This window comes from Lathamus discolor, chromosome 6, assembly GCF_037157495.1.
Source record: "Lathamus discolor isolate bLatDis1 chromosome 6, bLatDis1.hap1, whole genome shotgun sequence".
NCBI lineage: Eukaryota > Metazoa > Chordata > Aves > Psittaciformes > Psittacidae > Lathamus > Lathamus discolor.
Genome location: NC_088889.1, coordinates 55,983,846 through 56,001,282, shown reverse-complemented (window position 1 = coordinate 56,001,282; position 17,437 = coordinate 55,983,846). Strand labels below are relative to the sequence as shown.

At 38.2% G+C, this 17,437-nt stretch overlaps 1 protein-coding gene across 9 annotated transcripts in view; it reads right to left on the bottom strand.

Moving 5' to 3' along the window:
* PLEKHA7 (pleckstrin homology domain containing A7) overlaps window positions 1-17,437 on the bottom strand; it is a 156,641-nt gene that overhangs the window by 98,348 nt on the left and 40,856 nt on the right. The window contains exon 1 of one of the 9 annotated variants that reach the window (XM_065682929.1): window positions 7,748-7,899. The exons of 7 other annotated variants lie outside the window; for them this stretch is intronic. In XM_065682929.1, the coding sequence (XP_065539001.1) occupies window positions 7,748-7,818 (71 nt within the window). In that variant the 5' untranslated portion in view covers window positions 7,819-7,899. Of the gene's footprint in view, window positions 1-6,251; window positions 6,271-7,747; window positions 7,900-17,437 lie in introns of those variants that run through there. One more of the 9 variants, XM_065682930.1, reaches the window with a different exon arrangement.

The following is a 17,437-nucleotide window of genomic DNA, read 5'->3' as shown; positions in this document are numbered from 1 at the left end:
AATTGTCTTCAGCAGATGATTATTCCTCACCTAAAGTTATGAGTAAATGAAACCTCTTACAGGAGCTGAAAAGCTGATGTAAATTTTCAAAAGGCTAGCACCATCAGCATTATCTGCATTGCAGTCATCTCAGCAGTGTACAGAGGCATTTACACGTCAACAGCACTGGCCGTCTGTTTCAATTAAGTCTCTTAAATTTAAGATGGCTCTCCTCAGCATGTGAGAAAGAAGTAGACTATTTTCTGCACAAAAAATCTAAAAATGGAATATATAAGTATCCATTTACTAAGTGCTCAAATTTACGTTCATTTTGTGCTGGAAGATGTCCTTCAAATGAATTGCAGGACTCAAAAAACTGGATTAACAATGTCATAAATCATACACCTGCCAAAGTAACAGCATAAAAAGTGAGACTAAATATAATCTACTTCTTATTTGCATAGATACTATCTGTATTTAACAATTTGTTATAATTCAAATATTAGCTGACACTTATTCAAATTTTAACGTAAATTACTGTATTGGTTATAATTTTCCTATAGTTAATTGTTCTGAAAATAACTTTCAAGCTTCTGCAGTGCTCTCATTTCTGATTTAATAAGTTTTGTATTTGCATAAAGAAGAAACTTGCAAATTTATGCTTTTCAAATTTCCTGCCAGCTCTTCAACATTTTTCTCCAAACCAAATTGTAACAAATTCCCAGTTTACATTTTCATATTATCAACTAAATGCTGTGCAAACCAGGACCATTTCTAGGACCATTCTTTAACTGCAGGATTTGGTACTAGTCAAGGTGTCCTTTACGTATACTAGAAAGAACAGTATTTCTCTCTAGGGTGTTTTTCTAAGACACAAAGTTAGTTTTCATATTTAATTTCAAACCCAACGTATTAAGAATCATAGAATGACAGAATGGTCTGGGTTGGAAAGGACCTTAGAGCATCTAGTTTCAACCCACCCTGCTATGGGTAGGGACGCCTCACACTAGGTCCATGTCGTCCAAGGCTCTGTCCAACCTGGCCTTGAACACAGCCAGGGATGGAGCATTTACCACTTCTTTGATTTCGGCATCATAGGATGGTTCTTTGACGTACAATTTGCTGCACAACCTGGACCCCCAAATACACAGAGTAAATCTCAGAAAACCTCCAGACACATCCCTGTAAGGATTCTGAAAGGATCCAAGAGGTATTCAGGCAGCTTCAACTCTAAGAGAGGCAATTACAGTGTAAATCTTGGGAAGCACACTACTTAACTAAGAACTCTGATAATTCCATAAGCAGATTAGCCAAATGCTGAGACAGAAACAGTAATGGAAAGAAGAACTGAACAGAAATCTGAACAACCATCATCATTCAGGAAAACAAGTCAGTGTGTATTTATGCCAACAGAGCAATTTTGTTTTGTAACACACACATGCACAAATTTTTCTAAAACAACAGAAATAATGCACAATGTTCCAAAAAATAAGGAAACAAACTGCTCTTCCATGCTGAAATCCTCAGAATAATGAAAATACAAAAGATTTTATACCTGCATCTCTAGTTACAGTAGACGTTTTCTTTTTTTAATAATGAAGAGTATATTAGAAAATACCTGTTAAGAAAAAAGTAACGCAGAACTTGTTGTAACTGGTTCTGCTGGCCAAGTATCAGTGTCGTCAGAACTAAAATTGCATTTCTGTGTGTAAGAGCCTGAAATTCCAGATATCACAAAACAAACCGAAATATTCAAAGTTTCAGTCAGAATTCATGAGAAAACTAATCCACATCAGAGCTACTGCTTTGCACCATGTGCGGTTTATACTCTTGTGTCCTTTTAAGGACGCTTAATAGATAACATTATCATAATGTTCACATTTTCCCCTCAGAGTTTCCTCTTTTCTGACAGAATGATTTATAGTGAATTGTTGCAATTTGCCACCCATTCATCTGATTACACCCTTACCCAGCAAGCATAACCTGACCTACGCTAGGAATGTGGAAAGAGACCTCAGGAGCCAGAAGGTATTCTGCGTTAGGAAAGCCAGAAGTGACACACATGCCAAGGGAATACCCAGTATAACTCAACACAGGTGAAACTAGGAACATACCCCTGCCAATTGTTTCACAAGGTCTCAGTTTACCACTGGGACAGTATCAATACACATGCAATTTCACAGCTGGTCCTGAAAATCACAAGGCAGCCACGTATGGGATTGTGTCGATCTACTGATCACTTGCGCAGCCCTGAGGTTTTCCATTTCCAGTTCTGGTATGACAAAACAGGGGAGATTAAAAATAAGGGGAGAGGAAGTGAACAGAGTGAGGCAAAAAGGGATGCTGGGGTAAGACGAGAGGTACGAGATAAGGAAGAGAGAAGAGACTTCCCGTATCAGAGGCATTGCTGAAGAAAAGCCTTCTTACCCAGCCTTGCTCTTCCAAGGAAGCAACTGAGGAAAATCAGGCGGGAACTGCAACACCAGCCCACACCTTAATCAACATTTCTCACTCACAGTTTTGTGCTTGTGTCTTCTGGACAAAATTTGGAGATGGTGATCTTGCGACCTGCCTCATCTTTAACAGGTTTTCTACCATTTTTGTCTTCTCAGAGACCAGCCTGTACTCAAGATTTATTCCCTGCAAGCAAAACTCTTTTTTCAAGTTCAATCTTGCTTAATGAGCTACCTTTTATTATGGGAAGCTTTTTAATGCGTTGTTTGTTCTGTCAAGCCCAAGTAACTGCTGACATTCTAATCATGAGCCCCTTGGAAAATCAAAAAAAAAAAAAAAAAAAAAGAAAGAAAAAATGTTTTTTGCTTAAAAGCAAACTTTACATTTTCCTGTAAAGCAACTACAGCATGTTCAAACCATTTTAATATAAAAATAGCCTGCCCACATTTTAAACATTGCAGAGGATAAACTATAGAAAATTGTCATCTTCAGATTTTAATCATTCCCTCTCTTACTGAAATCTGAATTTAACATATTCCTTTTTAGACATAAAGGAGCTAGTGATAGCAGCATCACCTTTCTACACTAGTTCTTGCTAAGTCCTGAAAAAAGAATTATCCATCTAAGAAGCGTCTAAGAACAATTGATCTACCTTTCTTAACAGGAAAGTTATATTTTATTGTCGGCATATATAAAAAACAAATTCTATGGGCCAGCTTGAATTTAGCACACCCGGTTCTTGCATATATTTTGCCAATTTTGTCAAGAATTCTGTCCTCCTCTTGTTCTCCTCCCTACGGGAGAAAGGGAACCGTTTTTAACCAACAAAGAACAAAATACACAGGCAGTTCTGTTCAACTGATTTAGTTATTCCAAGAAAAATGCAACTGTAAGTTCCTGCCACACACACGCATACTGCTGAATATTCAGAACAGCAACATTAAATAGTTATGCAGGACTTTGGTTAACACTACCAAACAAGCAAATATTTTAGTATGTTTTTTGTTATTCTTGATTGCTATTTGCCTAACCTCATTATTTCTAAAAGATTTTTGTTTAACTGAACTTGTCAGATTATGCTACAAAGAAAAAGTCAGTAATTGTTTTGCTTCTTTAAAAGACTTGCTGTCTCTGAAAACTCTGTAACATGGAAGTAAGCAAGATTTATTTCTCTATCTAAAACACAATAGGTTGGTTTTGCCCCCTTTTTTTTAATTTAAGAAATGGATGTTAATTGCAGAGCAACATTTGAAGAGGGCAGTGGCTACCTCCTCAAAAGAAGCAGTTAAGCACTATCCGGTTGTCACTTAGTTTCAATTATAATAGCTTATTTATGCTACTGCTAAGACTGGATGGGATATGCATTACTGCATTTGGAATCAACTGGTCGTATGCAATGACTCATCTTCAATTCACAATATTACAAGTTTTTCACTCTCCCCCACTGGATAGCTTTTTTCTCTTCTTTTTTAGCAGACAGAAAAAGTGTAATAGCATGCGCGATTCCAAGGAAGTCTTGAGCTGAACAGCAGCCTTTTGTTGTGAACATGGTTTCCATCAACATCCCTAGAAGATGAAATTCCAGTATTATAAAGGGCTGCAGATGGTTCTGATACTGGTTAGGCCTAAGCACTATGACAGCCCTTACAGACCCTAAACACTGTTTTGCTACTTTGAATGTAAGCACGAAAATGATCAGATCTCTCAGCTATGCAGAGCACCCATGTCTTGACCCCTATGCATTTGTGTCAGAAACAATATGATTCTTCCTAAAGAGGAATCATCTTATGAAGAGTACCACAGCCCATCAGCAGAACTCCATCTACATCACAGAAACAAGAGCAACTGCTCTGTAGCTGAGGCAGGGTTGGGTTTTGCATTATGTCATGTTTCCATGTGAGGAAAGAGGTGTAAATCCTCCTACTCAAAAAAAAGTCTTCCTACTTAAAAATGGGTTTGAATTGTGGGTTTGAGGCAAACAAAAGCAATAACAATTTGCTAAAATGCCTGCAATCTGCTAATACCCCAGTAGAGCTGAAAACTCTGGCTTCCCTTGTCAAACATGACTATGACACTAGATCTCTTCCTTTTCTCTCTGCTAAAGGAAAATTCATAAGGCTACCATCTCCCTCTAGCAAAATAAAGCATTGAGAAATAGCAAACGTTCTTAGAAAAACAGTCTTTTGCCATGCCAGGATAACTGGGAAAAAGACATGAGCACCTTTGTTCTTAATCTCTACTGATTAAGCTTATGAAAATCAAAATATTATAAGCATATTTTCAAAGACTTTTGAACAGACTTCCTTCTACACTGTATGATATATGAAGGAAAAGTAACATTACAAAATTAAGCAGGTGAAAAAATGCAAGCTACCTGGCTAATGCCATTCCAGCCTCTGTAAAATGGCACACAACAGGTTTACTTGAATGCTTTGACTACCATTCAAGGTTTAACCACTAACACTAATTTTAAACTTGCTGCTATTACAGGAACCAGAGATAGTAGTATTTTCTTTCAACTTGTATGTCACACACCAAACCTGTAAAGACCAAAGATGATAAATTATTCAAATGAGTTTTTTGCAATCACGTGGAGTATTTTCTACAATCAATATCTAGATCAGATCTCCCATGTTGTGCCATGAAGGAAACAAGAAATTTGTTATCTTCCTCAGAATAAATTCTCTTAATCTGTAAATTTTATCCGGATATGGAAAAGCTCCCATGAAACTCCAATTCCGCATTTCATGGACACCAAAAATGAGTTACAATGTGGCTCAAGGTCCCCATGCAAAACTCCTGAGTTATGCAATTCCATAATTCACAGCCAGCCAAGAGACCATGCCACCTTGAGTGACCTAGTTTTGGAGACTGTCTCTTGGTCATCTCCAAGATGAAGTATAAACAATGTCCCCAGCAACCTTTAGAAAGGCAGAAATGAACAAGACACTTATCACACACTCCTCCAGAACAGGCTTACCATCGATATTTCCTATTACATTTCCACAAAAATATCATACCAAATCTCTTACTCCTTATCCATAACACAAAATACAATCCACTCCAAACACCATGCAATTTCAACAATAATTCTGATCTCTAGAAAATTCATCTTCTCTACACAAAAGACAAAGTTTCCTGAAGAAAGACCTTTTCCAGAACTCTGTTCAAGACTTTTATACCACCCCAGTCTTTGCCATTAGATTAATGGCTCTGCCAACATACAAACTTAGCTTCCCATTCTAGAGATCACAAACCAATTACGATAAACAGTAGTCTCACTGCCTGCTTATTTTACTCAAAAATAATCACCAGAATATGACAACTAGAGTGGAATAAGAGTCATAATTCAGTTCTGTCTCTGTAAACCCAGACAGAAACTGACATATGTTACCATTCTGAAAGAAAATTCTGCACTGAAGACGAGCTCTGAAATGACAGCAGGATGCTAACTTTACATTGCTGGAGCTGCCAAGTTACCAGTAGTTTTTACACAATGTAAAAAATTTCTTTTTATAGGTATCAGAACAGAAACAAAGTTGCAAAGTCAGGCTGACTTAGTGAAGAAAGGAAGTCCACCCAATTCTACATACATAAAACAGTATTTAATACTCTCAATTCTGTACCACAGAAACTCATTATCTTATCTGAAATTTATTAAACCCAGGCTTCATTGAAATGCAGAATAACTATTTAAAAACATGTAATAAACAGAGAGGGGAGGATTAAAACACAAAATGCAGTTAAACAACAGGGATCCAAGAGTTCAGAAACTTCAATCTCTTTTCACAACAGAAAGGTGAGGATTTGGTACTCACTCATGAGACCTTCCCTATGTCCAGAAGGCCACTGTGCAATTCAGGGAGTTGGGTGGCAGGCTCCGGTCATTGTGATCTTAAGAAATAGGAGTGGAAAGGTGTCTGTTTGACCAAGCATCTAACTTACTTTTGAGAAGAGAAGGCTTTTACATCAGCTGCTTTTTACTAAATTTCTGTTGTATTACATTTCCAGCTTATTTGTGCCCATAATCACCAATAAAAACAAAAACAAAACCAGAAAAAAGAAAGGCTACTAGACGTCAGCATTCTCCAAAGTTAGGCCAAAGGACATCAACCATGAGCAATGACTCTGATTGACCTCTAAATAGCTAACTCTGGTTTCTATAACCCTATGGTACCTTTGATCAGAAAGCCTCGTAGTGCTACAGAGATAAAAATATGCAAATAAGTGCAGAAATTTCTTTCAAGAAACACACAGAAAAGTGGTTAAAGGAACTCTGCAGAACCATTTTTGTTTCTGTTCACAAATGGCTATCCTGCAGCCTTACAAAACTAACCCACACCACTGTGTGTGCTGCAGTTTATAACCATTATTTGCCATATTCATTCTCTGGATATGAAAGTGTTAATTAACAACTTACTCTCTTATCCTATTCTTCAAACGTGCTACAGAAACATGAGTAATATCACAAAACTCCTGGTCCAACTCCAATTTTCCCCTCCCTCTGTTATTGTTGCAGCATGAGAGGCAGGGACTTCAGCTTTAGACACAATAAACAGAGATTACATTCCTTTATTAAGGTGTGCCAGAAACCTGAGATCTTTCAGCCAAAGAATTTTGTAACACATTCCCTCTAATTATTATGCAATATTACAGTCTTCCACAACAGGAACAGTAATTTCATGGTTAGAATCCAACCCATTCACTAGGAAACTGTTACACAGCACTCTCAGAAGGAAGGATTTTTAATAAAACTGGACTGTTGGGTCAAAAGGACAAAACACTGAGAAGCTTGTATGATTAAGCTTTATCACAATGCTAGCATTTATCACCTTTCCACACATGCACGTTTTTTACAAATTATCTTATAAGCATAATGACAATAAGTACTCCTGTTTATTTGCCTTATGCAATTCTGCATGAAAAGACATAAAATTTAGTCATGTTTCTAGAAACCTGTATAATTTCCACTTCTCAACACTGTAGATACCTGTTCCTAATAACTGAATACATCCGAATACATAACTCACTTTAAAAATCTCCAAGGTTACACCATTTTTCCCGTTGGAAAAACACTCAATATATTTAGTATGTTTGAAATAAAGATATTTGCTTTAAGTAAATGCAAACCAAATTATTAAGTCAGGCACAAAGCATTCTAAAACTGCATTAATGTTTTTCAGCTTCTAAATTCTCCAATTTCATATTTTTTTCAGAGAACAAAGAAATGGAAACAAAATATCTGTTAAACAAGCATCATGCTGCAGCTCTCTATGCAAGTGCACTAAAAGATAAAACTTAAAACATGATATACCTGCATGACACCTGGTAGAATGGATATCCCGGTAGAGGAAGAGAGTTTGAAAATCCAGACTGACTTGACATTGCCTTCAGGTATTGTATCCACTTAAATTGCTTCTATATTCCATATGTTAATTTCTTACCAAAAAAATACGTGTATATGTATCCATCTGTACATCTGTTCAAAGCTAACTAAAAAGAAACCAAGTGCATTTTCGAAGGTCTTGAAGATTCTGCCTGCATTTCAAACTGCTTCCTCAGTAGTGAAATTCCTGAAAGCCAACACCCTCATGACATCACATACTACAAAATCATAAACACGCAATTGTTTCAGTAAAGCAAGGACAGCCTGCCGGTTTTGACTCGACACAAAATCCTGCACTGCATTCCTCCTGAAAGCCCCGTGCCTTTCAGGCTGGCGAAAGGCAGCGAGACCTGCTGCCTTAAACAGCAGCCCTGCTTTGGCAGGCAGCCAGAGCCAGCACAACTTATTGCCAATGCCGCAAATCCCTCCTATCATCTAATGAGGAGCCAGACTGCAGGTGAAACACGATTTTAGCCCATGACAACAATTTCCTTAAAAATACACAAGATCCACGACCTTGAACTTCATGACAAATCTTTTAAATATTTCAGTTAAATACACAATGCATACGACTGTTTTATAAGCATCAGATTGGACTGCACGTCACAGTAGTGTGAAAAATCACACTGAGTTTTCCACCACTAAAAAACCAAATCCTATCACGCTACACTCTCAGCCATGGGAAAGCAGGAGGGAAGACTGGGAGATGGGATCTTAAACCACATTATTTAAGCTACTGACTATAGAAATAAAATTATGCACATGCATTCCTGTAGTATTTTACTACAGCTTAAATTAAAGAAATATCAAAAGCTAGATTTCTTTTGATATACAGTACAATGGTAAGTTATGTGAAAGTTTATTTCGGTATGCCTTTTTTAGTAGAGGAAAATACAGCTGGAAAGCAGGAAGACATGTGAGTAGCTACAGTATAGCCCAGTGGCATGACTAATGTCAAGTAGACTTGAATTATTATCTATCTACAGTAATGCTCCTGGAATAAAGAAGGTGTAGAGTGCCCTCACAAGAACACATGCTTAGTTCATGCAAAACATTACATAAAACAGATTTTTTAATTATTTCATTATCTGTGCTAGTTGCACAGGAAAACATTAGAAGGTTGAATTTAACATTTAGCTCTACCCCATGACATACTATTTACTCTTGTTTTGTCTCTCAGTTTTGGAAAAAGACTGAATCAGTTTCATTTGGTTTGTCACAACCTTATAATCAACATCTCAGTTAGTAGAAAATGGGACAAAAGTCCGCCACTACTCTAGGTACCATTCGAAGTCTGACTTGGAAAGAATGTAAGCTTGTTCTTCTACCTGAAAAGTATCTTAAATTTAAAACTAAATCCGATCTCAGTGAAATGTTTAGCTTTTCATTCAAATAATTCAACTGTTTCTATAGCATTTTAACAGTAATGTTTTCCATTGCCTATTCGTCAAGGTGTAAAAAAAGGGCAGTTTATTAGTGAAACATGGTAACAACATTTCAAAGGGAGATGAAACTGCAGGGAAAATAATCACAAAAATCACCCAAACAATCACAGGCTACAGAATAAGGGCTTGGGCCATTAACTGACCACCTACAACTTGGGGAATCCCAGGCCAGTTCATACAAGAAATGCAACATACACTTCGACACAGAATAACATGCAGATACCACAGGTCATTGCTCATGGTACCAATTTCTGCCTATAAACATGCCAGGATAATACAAGGAGAGCACATTTTGCCCAAAGAAGTAGGTTTTCTTTTATTAGCCCAACTGATGTGTCTGGAAAAACAAACAAGATTCTAGGCACATCAGTTTACAGAATTTTTTATACCTCCCTCAGATGTAAAGAAAAAGCTTGAAGAGGCAATTTAAGCACAAATGACGTTGTGGTATCAGCTGATTTTTTACAAACAGACCTGGAAAGGCAGCTTCTATAAGCAGAATCTCTCTTATGTCTGGTATGGAGCATTACTTTCAAACCCTACATCTCACAAAAACCATGCAAGTAACTAACAGCAAAAATAGCTGTGTGCATGTGAGAGGAAAACTCTTACCAGACCTGTCCAAGACACCTTTCCCTGTCACATAACTGGGGATGCTAGGATAAGTACTGTTAGCTCTCACCCCCACTGCCACATCTTTTGAGGGCCATGTAAGTCATTTTGCTACACTGCAGTGGCTGGGTCTCCTAAGGCATCTTGTGTGCACATCCCTAAAGCACTTACATTTCTACTCTGTGTATTCACTCATTTTTTTATTTGGTAACTCCTTGACAATGATAATCATAGCATTAACACATTTATGCAGTAATTCTCATCTCAGAATAACTCTTCTCAGTCCCAACCAGGATTTAGGGTGTTTCCATTTGATACACCAGCTGAAAAGAGCATTCACGTCAAATCAGCAGATTACAGGATTATAAAACAGGAGTTTTAGACGCTGCCAGAGGCTCGCTATGCCATATTGCAAAAATCACTTAGCCCTTTAATGCCTAACTTATCCACATAATAAGGAAAATACTGGCTGGCAGCAAAGGAATGATGCAAGGTTTTTTTTGGTTGGTTTTTTTTTTTTTTTTTTGTGATTAAGTACTGAAATCCTCCAATTAAAAATTTATGAAGGGATAAAACAGCTGTAGCATTTGAGGGAAAAGATAGGTGGGAATATTCAGAATACAGCTTTCTTTTTGTCCCGTGCTCCTAGCTCTAACATAACCGAAGCACTATTGCTCCAAAATTTCAATTTAAATGTAAAAGCCATTTAAATTTTAAAATGTGGTGGAAACTACATAGTTTTTAGATGGGTGGACAGCATTACACAGCATTTAAAGATAGGGATAAGCGAGATGACAAAAAACTGAATTTAAGATTATCTTTACAGAAGCAGAACCCTTCATTGGAAAGCATCACACAAGTTTAATGATCTGGAAACAGAAGGGAAAGTGTGGCGTAATAGGAAGAAAAACGGAAGAGAAAAATCTGATAAGGAGCAAAAAGAAGGCCTCTACACAACAATACCAAACATTTACCAAGTGTTCCTTTAATTTTTTTCACATGCAGGTTTAATTACAGTAAAGAACTACTGGGACCCAGACATACCTGCCAAACATCACCTCCAATGAAAGAGACAAGTGGGTTTCATTCCAACTGCAGTCATGTTTGTTTGAATTTTACTTCCGTGTTTTAGTGCCAAGAAAGTTACTTTAAAGTAACTACATTAGTATTGTTAGGCATAGTGTGCCAGGTAGTACTTACTACTTTGCTGGAACAAAATTAAACAAAGAAAGTAAGTTTAACACTCAAATAATATGTGTTCCAGAATTTACAGTGACCTTAATACTGAAGTAACTGACCTGTTACGCAATACTTAACTGAGGTATAACTGCACTTCAAAGAGCAAGGATAGGCTGAACGCTCATGACCACTTTTAGGTATTTCAAACAAGTAGCACCCTTGATGAACTAATGGAAAATTCATTTAAACAGGCAGACTGAAGGAGAAACAGAAACTAACCTCATTACTGGAACCTAAATAAACTTCATCAAATCTCAAAGTGAGAGCTGGCACACTGTAGACAGTTACGTGATGATATATCAAAATGAATATAAAATGTTTAGTATTCATAAAAACAGAATAAGCGTTATGTAGAAATTATTGTAACATCAATACCATAAATCAATAATTTACTTCCATAAAAAGTAAATTTGGTATTTTTCCTGCCTGCTAAGAAATACATTAAACATTAAAATATAAGGAAAAAAGAAAAAAAAATTATAGGGAATACAGAGAAAATCATTACTTGGGGTTTGAAAATAACATTATTACTTACAAAGAACATATTACAAAGATATTTGATATAATGAGCAGTGCTTAGAAGACACAATGGAAAGTCTTTTTTTCCTTTCAGCATGAAACACAAGAATAAGAAAATATTCAATAACACCAAAGAATAACAGCAAATTTGAAACTGAAGAAGCTAAAGACTAGCTACATATTTATGCAAGGAAAAACAAAACCAAAAAAAATTCAAACCCAAAGTGGTAACAAAAAAACACTGGAAGGAAAGACGACTTAAAAACAACACCAGAACTTGAGAAAAAACATCTATGTGAGCAAACCATCTAATCTAGCTGCTGAAGATGCCTTTCAGTCTTTTCTGAGGCAGACTAGTGGGTTCACTGACAATGCATAACCTCTGCTGCACTTCTAAACTGGTTAGTCAAACAACTGAGCTAAGACTTATTTTTTCAGCATAGTTTCCCATAGTTTTTTTATTTCAGGTACAGACACATTTCTGCACGAAGCTTAATCTTAAGGTGTCACATGTGAAAGCAAACCTGTTTCATTCCATGCTCCTCTTCAGAGACATAGAAGGCAGACATCAGCAGCACCGGCTTAAAACTAGTGTCCTCTAGACAGACACAGGCTTGTTCAGAATGGTGTGTTCTCAACATCATTCCAGGAATCAGTCATCAGAAAGCATACAATAAAAAGCTAAGTACTACTTGAAAAAGTCATTGGATCTGGAAGAATTCCACAATGAGTACATTATTTGGTAGATTTAAAGAACTAGTGTATCTGGATTGAGTCTTCCTGTCAGAGTCTGAAACTAGATCTTAAAAATTCTTGCACCTGAAGCAAAACCTGGAATTTACTTTAAGTATCTATGAATCCACAGTGGAGTTACAAGGACAGAGACATCTGCTTGCTACATTACTCCTTCCATTCTTACTTGGATTACAAAATAATATTTATGATGTGTTTGTTCCAATCTGGAATAAAAAAGAAAAAATTATTAAATTCCCATCTAAACAAGATTATATTTTTAGCCCTAACATAAAATTGCTTTTAGCTACTTCACTTCTAGGTAAGCTACAAAGATGCTCAGAAGATCAGCACCAGGGTCCTGACTTGCAAGGCAATCTGAGCAGCATTACCCTAAAGCTGTTCCAGCTGGAAGCAGTTATGGTACAGCCTGTACAGCCTCCCTTGACCTTATGCATTCGAATTCTACACCAAGTCAAAAATCACAGCTCAAGTACTAATCACACATCACCATTAGTACTTGAAAGCACATCTTCTCAGCCTTTGTGTGAAAACTGAAGGTGGCAGATCTCCCTTCTCTCTTGCCTCTTCCACTCTTCCTGGAAGTTGCCACTCCCCATTTACAAGTATAAGCTCCACCCTTTGTATTCTCCTCTGAGTGCTCAAAAGACAGGATCCTTCTTCAGGCTGGATGAGTAAATAAGCAATTGTGAGCAAAAACCTAAAGTGCATAGACCAAAATAAACCATTTAGGGAGCCTGGAGCTGTAACCGACAAATTTCGTGTAAGTATTTCACCTGTTCTACATCTTAGGTAACTTTTACCACCAGACGTTTCAACGGGCAGCCAAGACTTCTCAACAGCTCTCACAAATATTGCATGATAGCAAATATGGGAATAAAGCACACACTTAAATTGAGATTAATAAAGTGGAATCTTGATCTAATGTCAGATTACCAGCGCATGTTTCTTCACTGTTTAGCAAGTGTTCAGACAGAAGCTAAACAGCTCATCATTGCAGTCAAAGGTTCTCAACTGATTCATGTGTAACTGAAAAGAGCTGGCATCCTGCCTGTCAGAGATAACCCTGTCCTGTTGAACTAGAGCAGTGAATCCTCCTGCCTGCAAGCCTAAAATCACAATGGAGTTGCTATATATCCAGCTACTGTGTTCTCAACCAAGCCATTCTGCCTTAAAGAAATCTGCAGAATGAGAAAGAAAAATTCTGGTCAACAATAAAACATCAGGATCTCTTCTGAGGCAGAAGGAGAATACCTGGGCTGTAAATTAACCAACTGCAACTCATGAAACCTCATAGATATAAAGCCATTGACCATGACACAGACAGGAAGGGGAAGTACCCTCCTTAAGACCTTGCCTCCTCTCTAACTGCAATTCCAGCTGAAACAATTAGCCATAAGTAACCTGCAATCTGAAGCTAACTTCTAGGATTCACCTAAGCTCTACCAACAGAGGTACACAGATTTTAGTTATTCTGTACCTGTGCACATGAACAGTCTGTACTGTACATCTTTGGATTCTAACCTACATGAACTCTGGGAGATGACCTCACCATCCATGCTAGTAGGAAATGTTTCGCTCCACCACCAGGTTCACTTTGTTTCACCCCCATGACCCTCACCCAGGAAACAAAGCAAACTTATCACCTGGCCACACACAGTCATTACCAGCAATTCACCATCTGTCAGTAGGCTGGAAGAGGGATATTGCTCTTGCTGGAAAGCAAAAGGTTCATGGGCCACAGCACAGGTTGCAGCAGTGAGCATCGATAACACAGTGTTTCATCACCAGTCTGGTTGGCCTTGCACTGCCCTCACACAGGCTGTGGAAGGAGGCAGCTAAGGGACTAAATACCTCTTCCCTCAGCTTTACAGCATGCTGGCAAATGCAAGTTGCTAGCTGGCGAATAAAGTTGCTAAGCCACTGGCCATCATATTTGAAAAATCATGGCAGTCAGGTAAAGCTCCTGACGACTGGAAAAAGGGAAATATAACCCCAGTTTTCAAGAAGGGGAAAATGGAAGACCCAGGGAATTACAGACCAGTCAGTCTCACCTCTGTGCCTGTGAAAATCTTGGAGCACGTTCTCCTGGAAGGCATGCTAAGGCACATGAAAAACAACAAGGTGCTTGGTGACAGCCAGCATGGCTTCACTAAAGGGAAATCCTGCCTGACCAATTCGGTGGACTTCTATGATGGGGCTACAGAACTGAAGGACAAGGGTAAAGCAGCTGATGTCATCTACCTGGACTTGTGCAAAGCATTCGACACTGTCCCACATGACATCCTTCTCTCTAAATTGGAGAGATATCAATTCGATGGATGGACCACTCGGTGGATAAAGAACTGGCTGGATGGCCGCACACAAAGAGTTGTGATCAATGGCTCAATGTCCAGCTGGAGACCAGTAACGAGTGGTTCGGTTGATACGCTGGAAGGAAGGGATGCCATTCAGAGGGACCTCAACACACTTGTGAGGCGGGCTGGTGCCAACCTCATCAAGTTCAACCATGACAAGTGCAAGGTCCTACACCTGGCTCAGAGCAATCCCAGGCATGGCTACAGGTTGGGCAAAGAAGAGATTCAGAGCAGCCCTGTGCAGAAGGACCTGGGGGCGCTGGTTGATGAGAAAATGAACATGAGCCGGCTTCAGTGTGCGCTCGCAGCCCAGAAAGCCAACCATAGCCTGGGCTGCATCAAAAGGAGCGTGACCAGCAGGTCGAAGGAGGTGATCCTGCCCCTCTACTCTGCTCTTGCCAGACCTCACCTGGAGTATTGTGTGCAGTTGTGGTGTCCTCAACATAAAAAGGACATGGAGCTGTTGGAACAAGTCCAGAGGAGGGCCACGAGGATGATCAGGGGACTGGAGCACCTCCCGTATGAAGACAGGCTGAGGAAGTTGGGGCTGTTCAGCCTGGAGAAGAGAAGGCTGCATGGAGACCTCATAGCAGCCTTCCAGTACCTGAAGGGGGCCTATAGGGATGCTGGGGAGGGACTCTTCATCAGGGACTGTAGTGACAGGACAAGGGGTAATGGGTTAAAGCTTAAACAGGGGAGGTTTAGATTGGATGTAAGGAGGAAGTTCTTTCCTGTGCAGGTGGTGAGGCACTGGAATGGGTTACCCAGGGATGTTGTGAATGCTCCATCCCTGGGAGTGTTCAAGGCCAGGCTGGACAGAGCTTAGGGTGACACGGTTTAGTGTGAGATGTCCCTGCCCATGGTGGGGGGGTTGGAACTAGATGATTTTGAGGTCCTTTCCAGCCCTAACTATTCTATGATTCTATGCACAGTCATAAGGGCTGTCGCCTAAAAATACACTGAGGAAGCTCATGTTGGGGACACCAGTCTGGTGGAGAAAGGCTGTACGATTCACATGCCTGAAAATCCAGTGTCATCAGAGCTGCAAGGCTGTGAATCCATGCCAGCCTCATCACTGGCCAGAAAGAGAAAAGAACTCCAAAACAAAACAAGCAAAACCCAACACTCCACTCCCCACACACCCTCCACCCCCCAAAAGAACAAAAAGTAAAGAAGCACAAATCAAAACAGAATCCCACTTAGTTCCTAAAATGAAGTTCAACTTCACCTATCTGCACAAGACTTTTCCAAAAAGTTCTACAGAACAAAGATCTTTAAGGCCTGTACCTGGTATTGACTATCTTTAAAGACCATTTGGGGAGAGATCATTCCATTTTCTGCTTGCTGCATTTGTAAACACACTAATCTGGTGTGCTGTAGAATCAGCAGGTATTCCACATTTCAGTTCAAAGAAAATCGCATAATCATATTACATTCTCTCACTCTGTTAAATAATTCCATATTCTTAAATCTGAAATAAGTCTTCTAAAGAACAGAAAAAAGCATTCGTGAAGACGTTACTATATATATATATATATATATATATAAAAAAAAAAAAAAAAAGCAGAGTCTGAAATGGGATTAAGCTACTTTATCCTACTTAAAAATGAATACTGGATAGAGACAAATATTTACAGCCAAATGACATGAAAATACAGAAAAGAAAACTAACCAAAATAATTTATAAAAAAAAAAAAAAAAGCCCCACAAAACCCCCTGAGTAAGCCAAGTAAACTTTAAAGGAACAAACTTTTACAAAAAAGCAAACAGGAAATCTAGTATTTCACTGAGTATGGATGCATGTAAATTGGGCTGAAGTGATTTAATAAAAATAGTCATTACAAATATATATAGAAGCTGCAAAGATGATCTTATGAAGAATTTTGAAAATTACTTTGAATTTAAAAGTCAGGTTCCTCTCTATCATGACCCAAACAAATCTTAATTTGCTTGAGCTACCAGAACGTAGCAAGTTACTCTCTCAAACAGACATAACTCATTAATACAATCCAAATAATAATAGTATCCAAACTTCACCTTGCTGGCCCTTGAAACTCCAGAATATCTAATTTCCATCTTGTAGAATTACAAATACAGAAGGCTGATATTTATCCCGATGATCAAAAATAACAAGACAAAGTCTTCTATATAAGAGGACTGTCATACAGTGTCCTTTTTAACTCAGATAGCTTTGATGTTAACAGTCCCGATAAATTCTAATCTATAAGAATAACCTATTCAAAATCCTTACTAGCAAATAAACTGTAACCTTGTAAATTGTGAAAATCGTGTATCAGATTACAGAAAAGTGTTACAATTAGAGGCAAATAAAACACTGTCATTTCACTTTAAAGTTAGTCATTTTTGTAATTCAATGTACCTCAAAAGAACAAGAGTAAAAAGAAAAACTAGGGTGTACAAACTCCTGAGGCCAGGGTGATAAATGAAACCACTTCCAAAATAAGCTTTCCTAATAAAGGCTTCTGAACCAGAGCTGGCTTGCATTCAGTTACTAGCACTGTTATAAGTAATCTGAAATATTCTTGATAAAATATTTTTAGTACCAACTCCAGCATATTAAAATCAGTTGAAGGTCATTATGAGGATGAAAAAAAACACCAAAGTTCAGACACACGAAAGATAACAAATTCATCCCTTACACTACACAAAATACTTTGAGAACTCTGTACTTC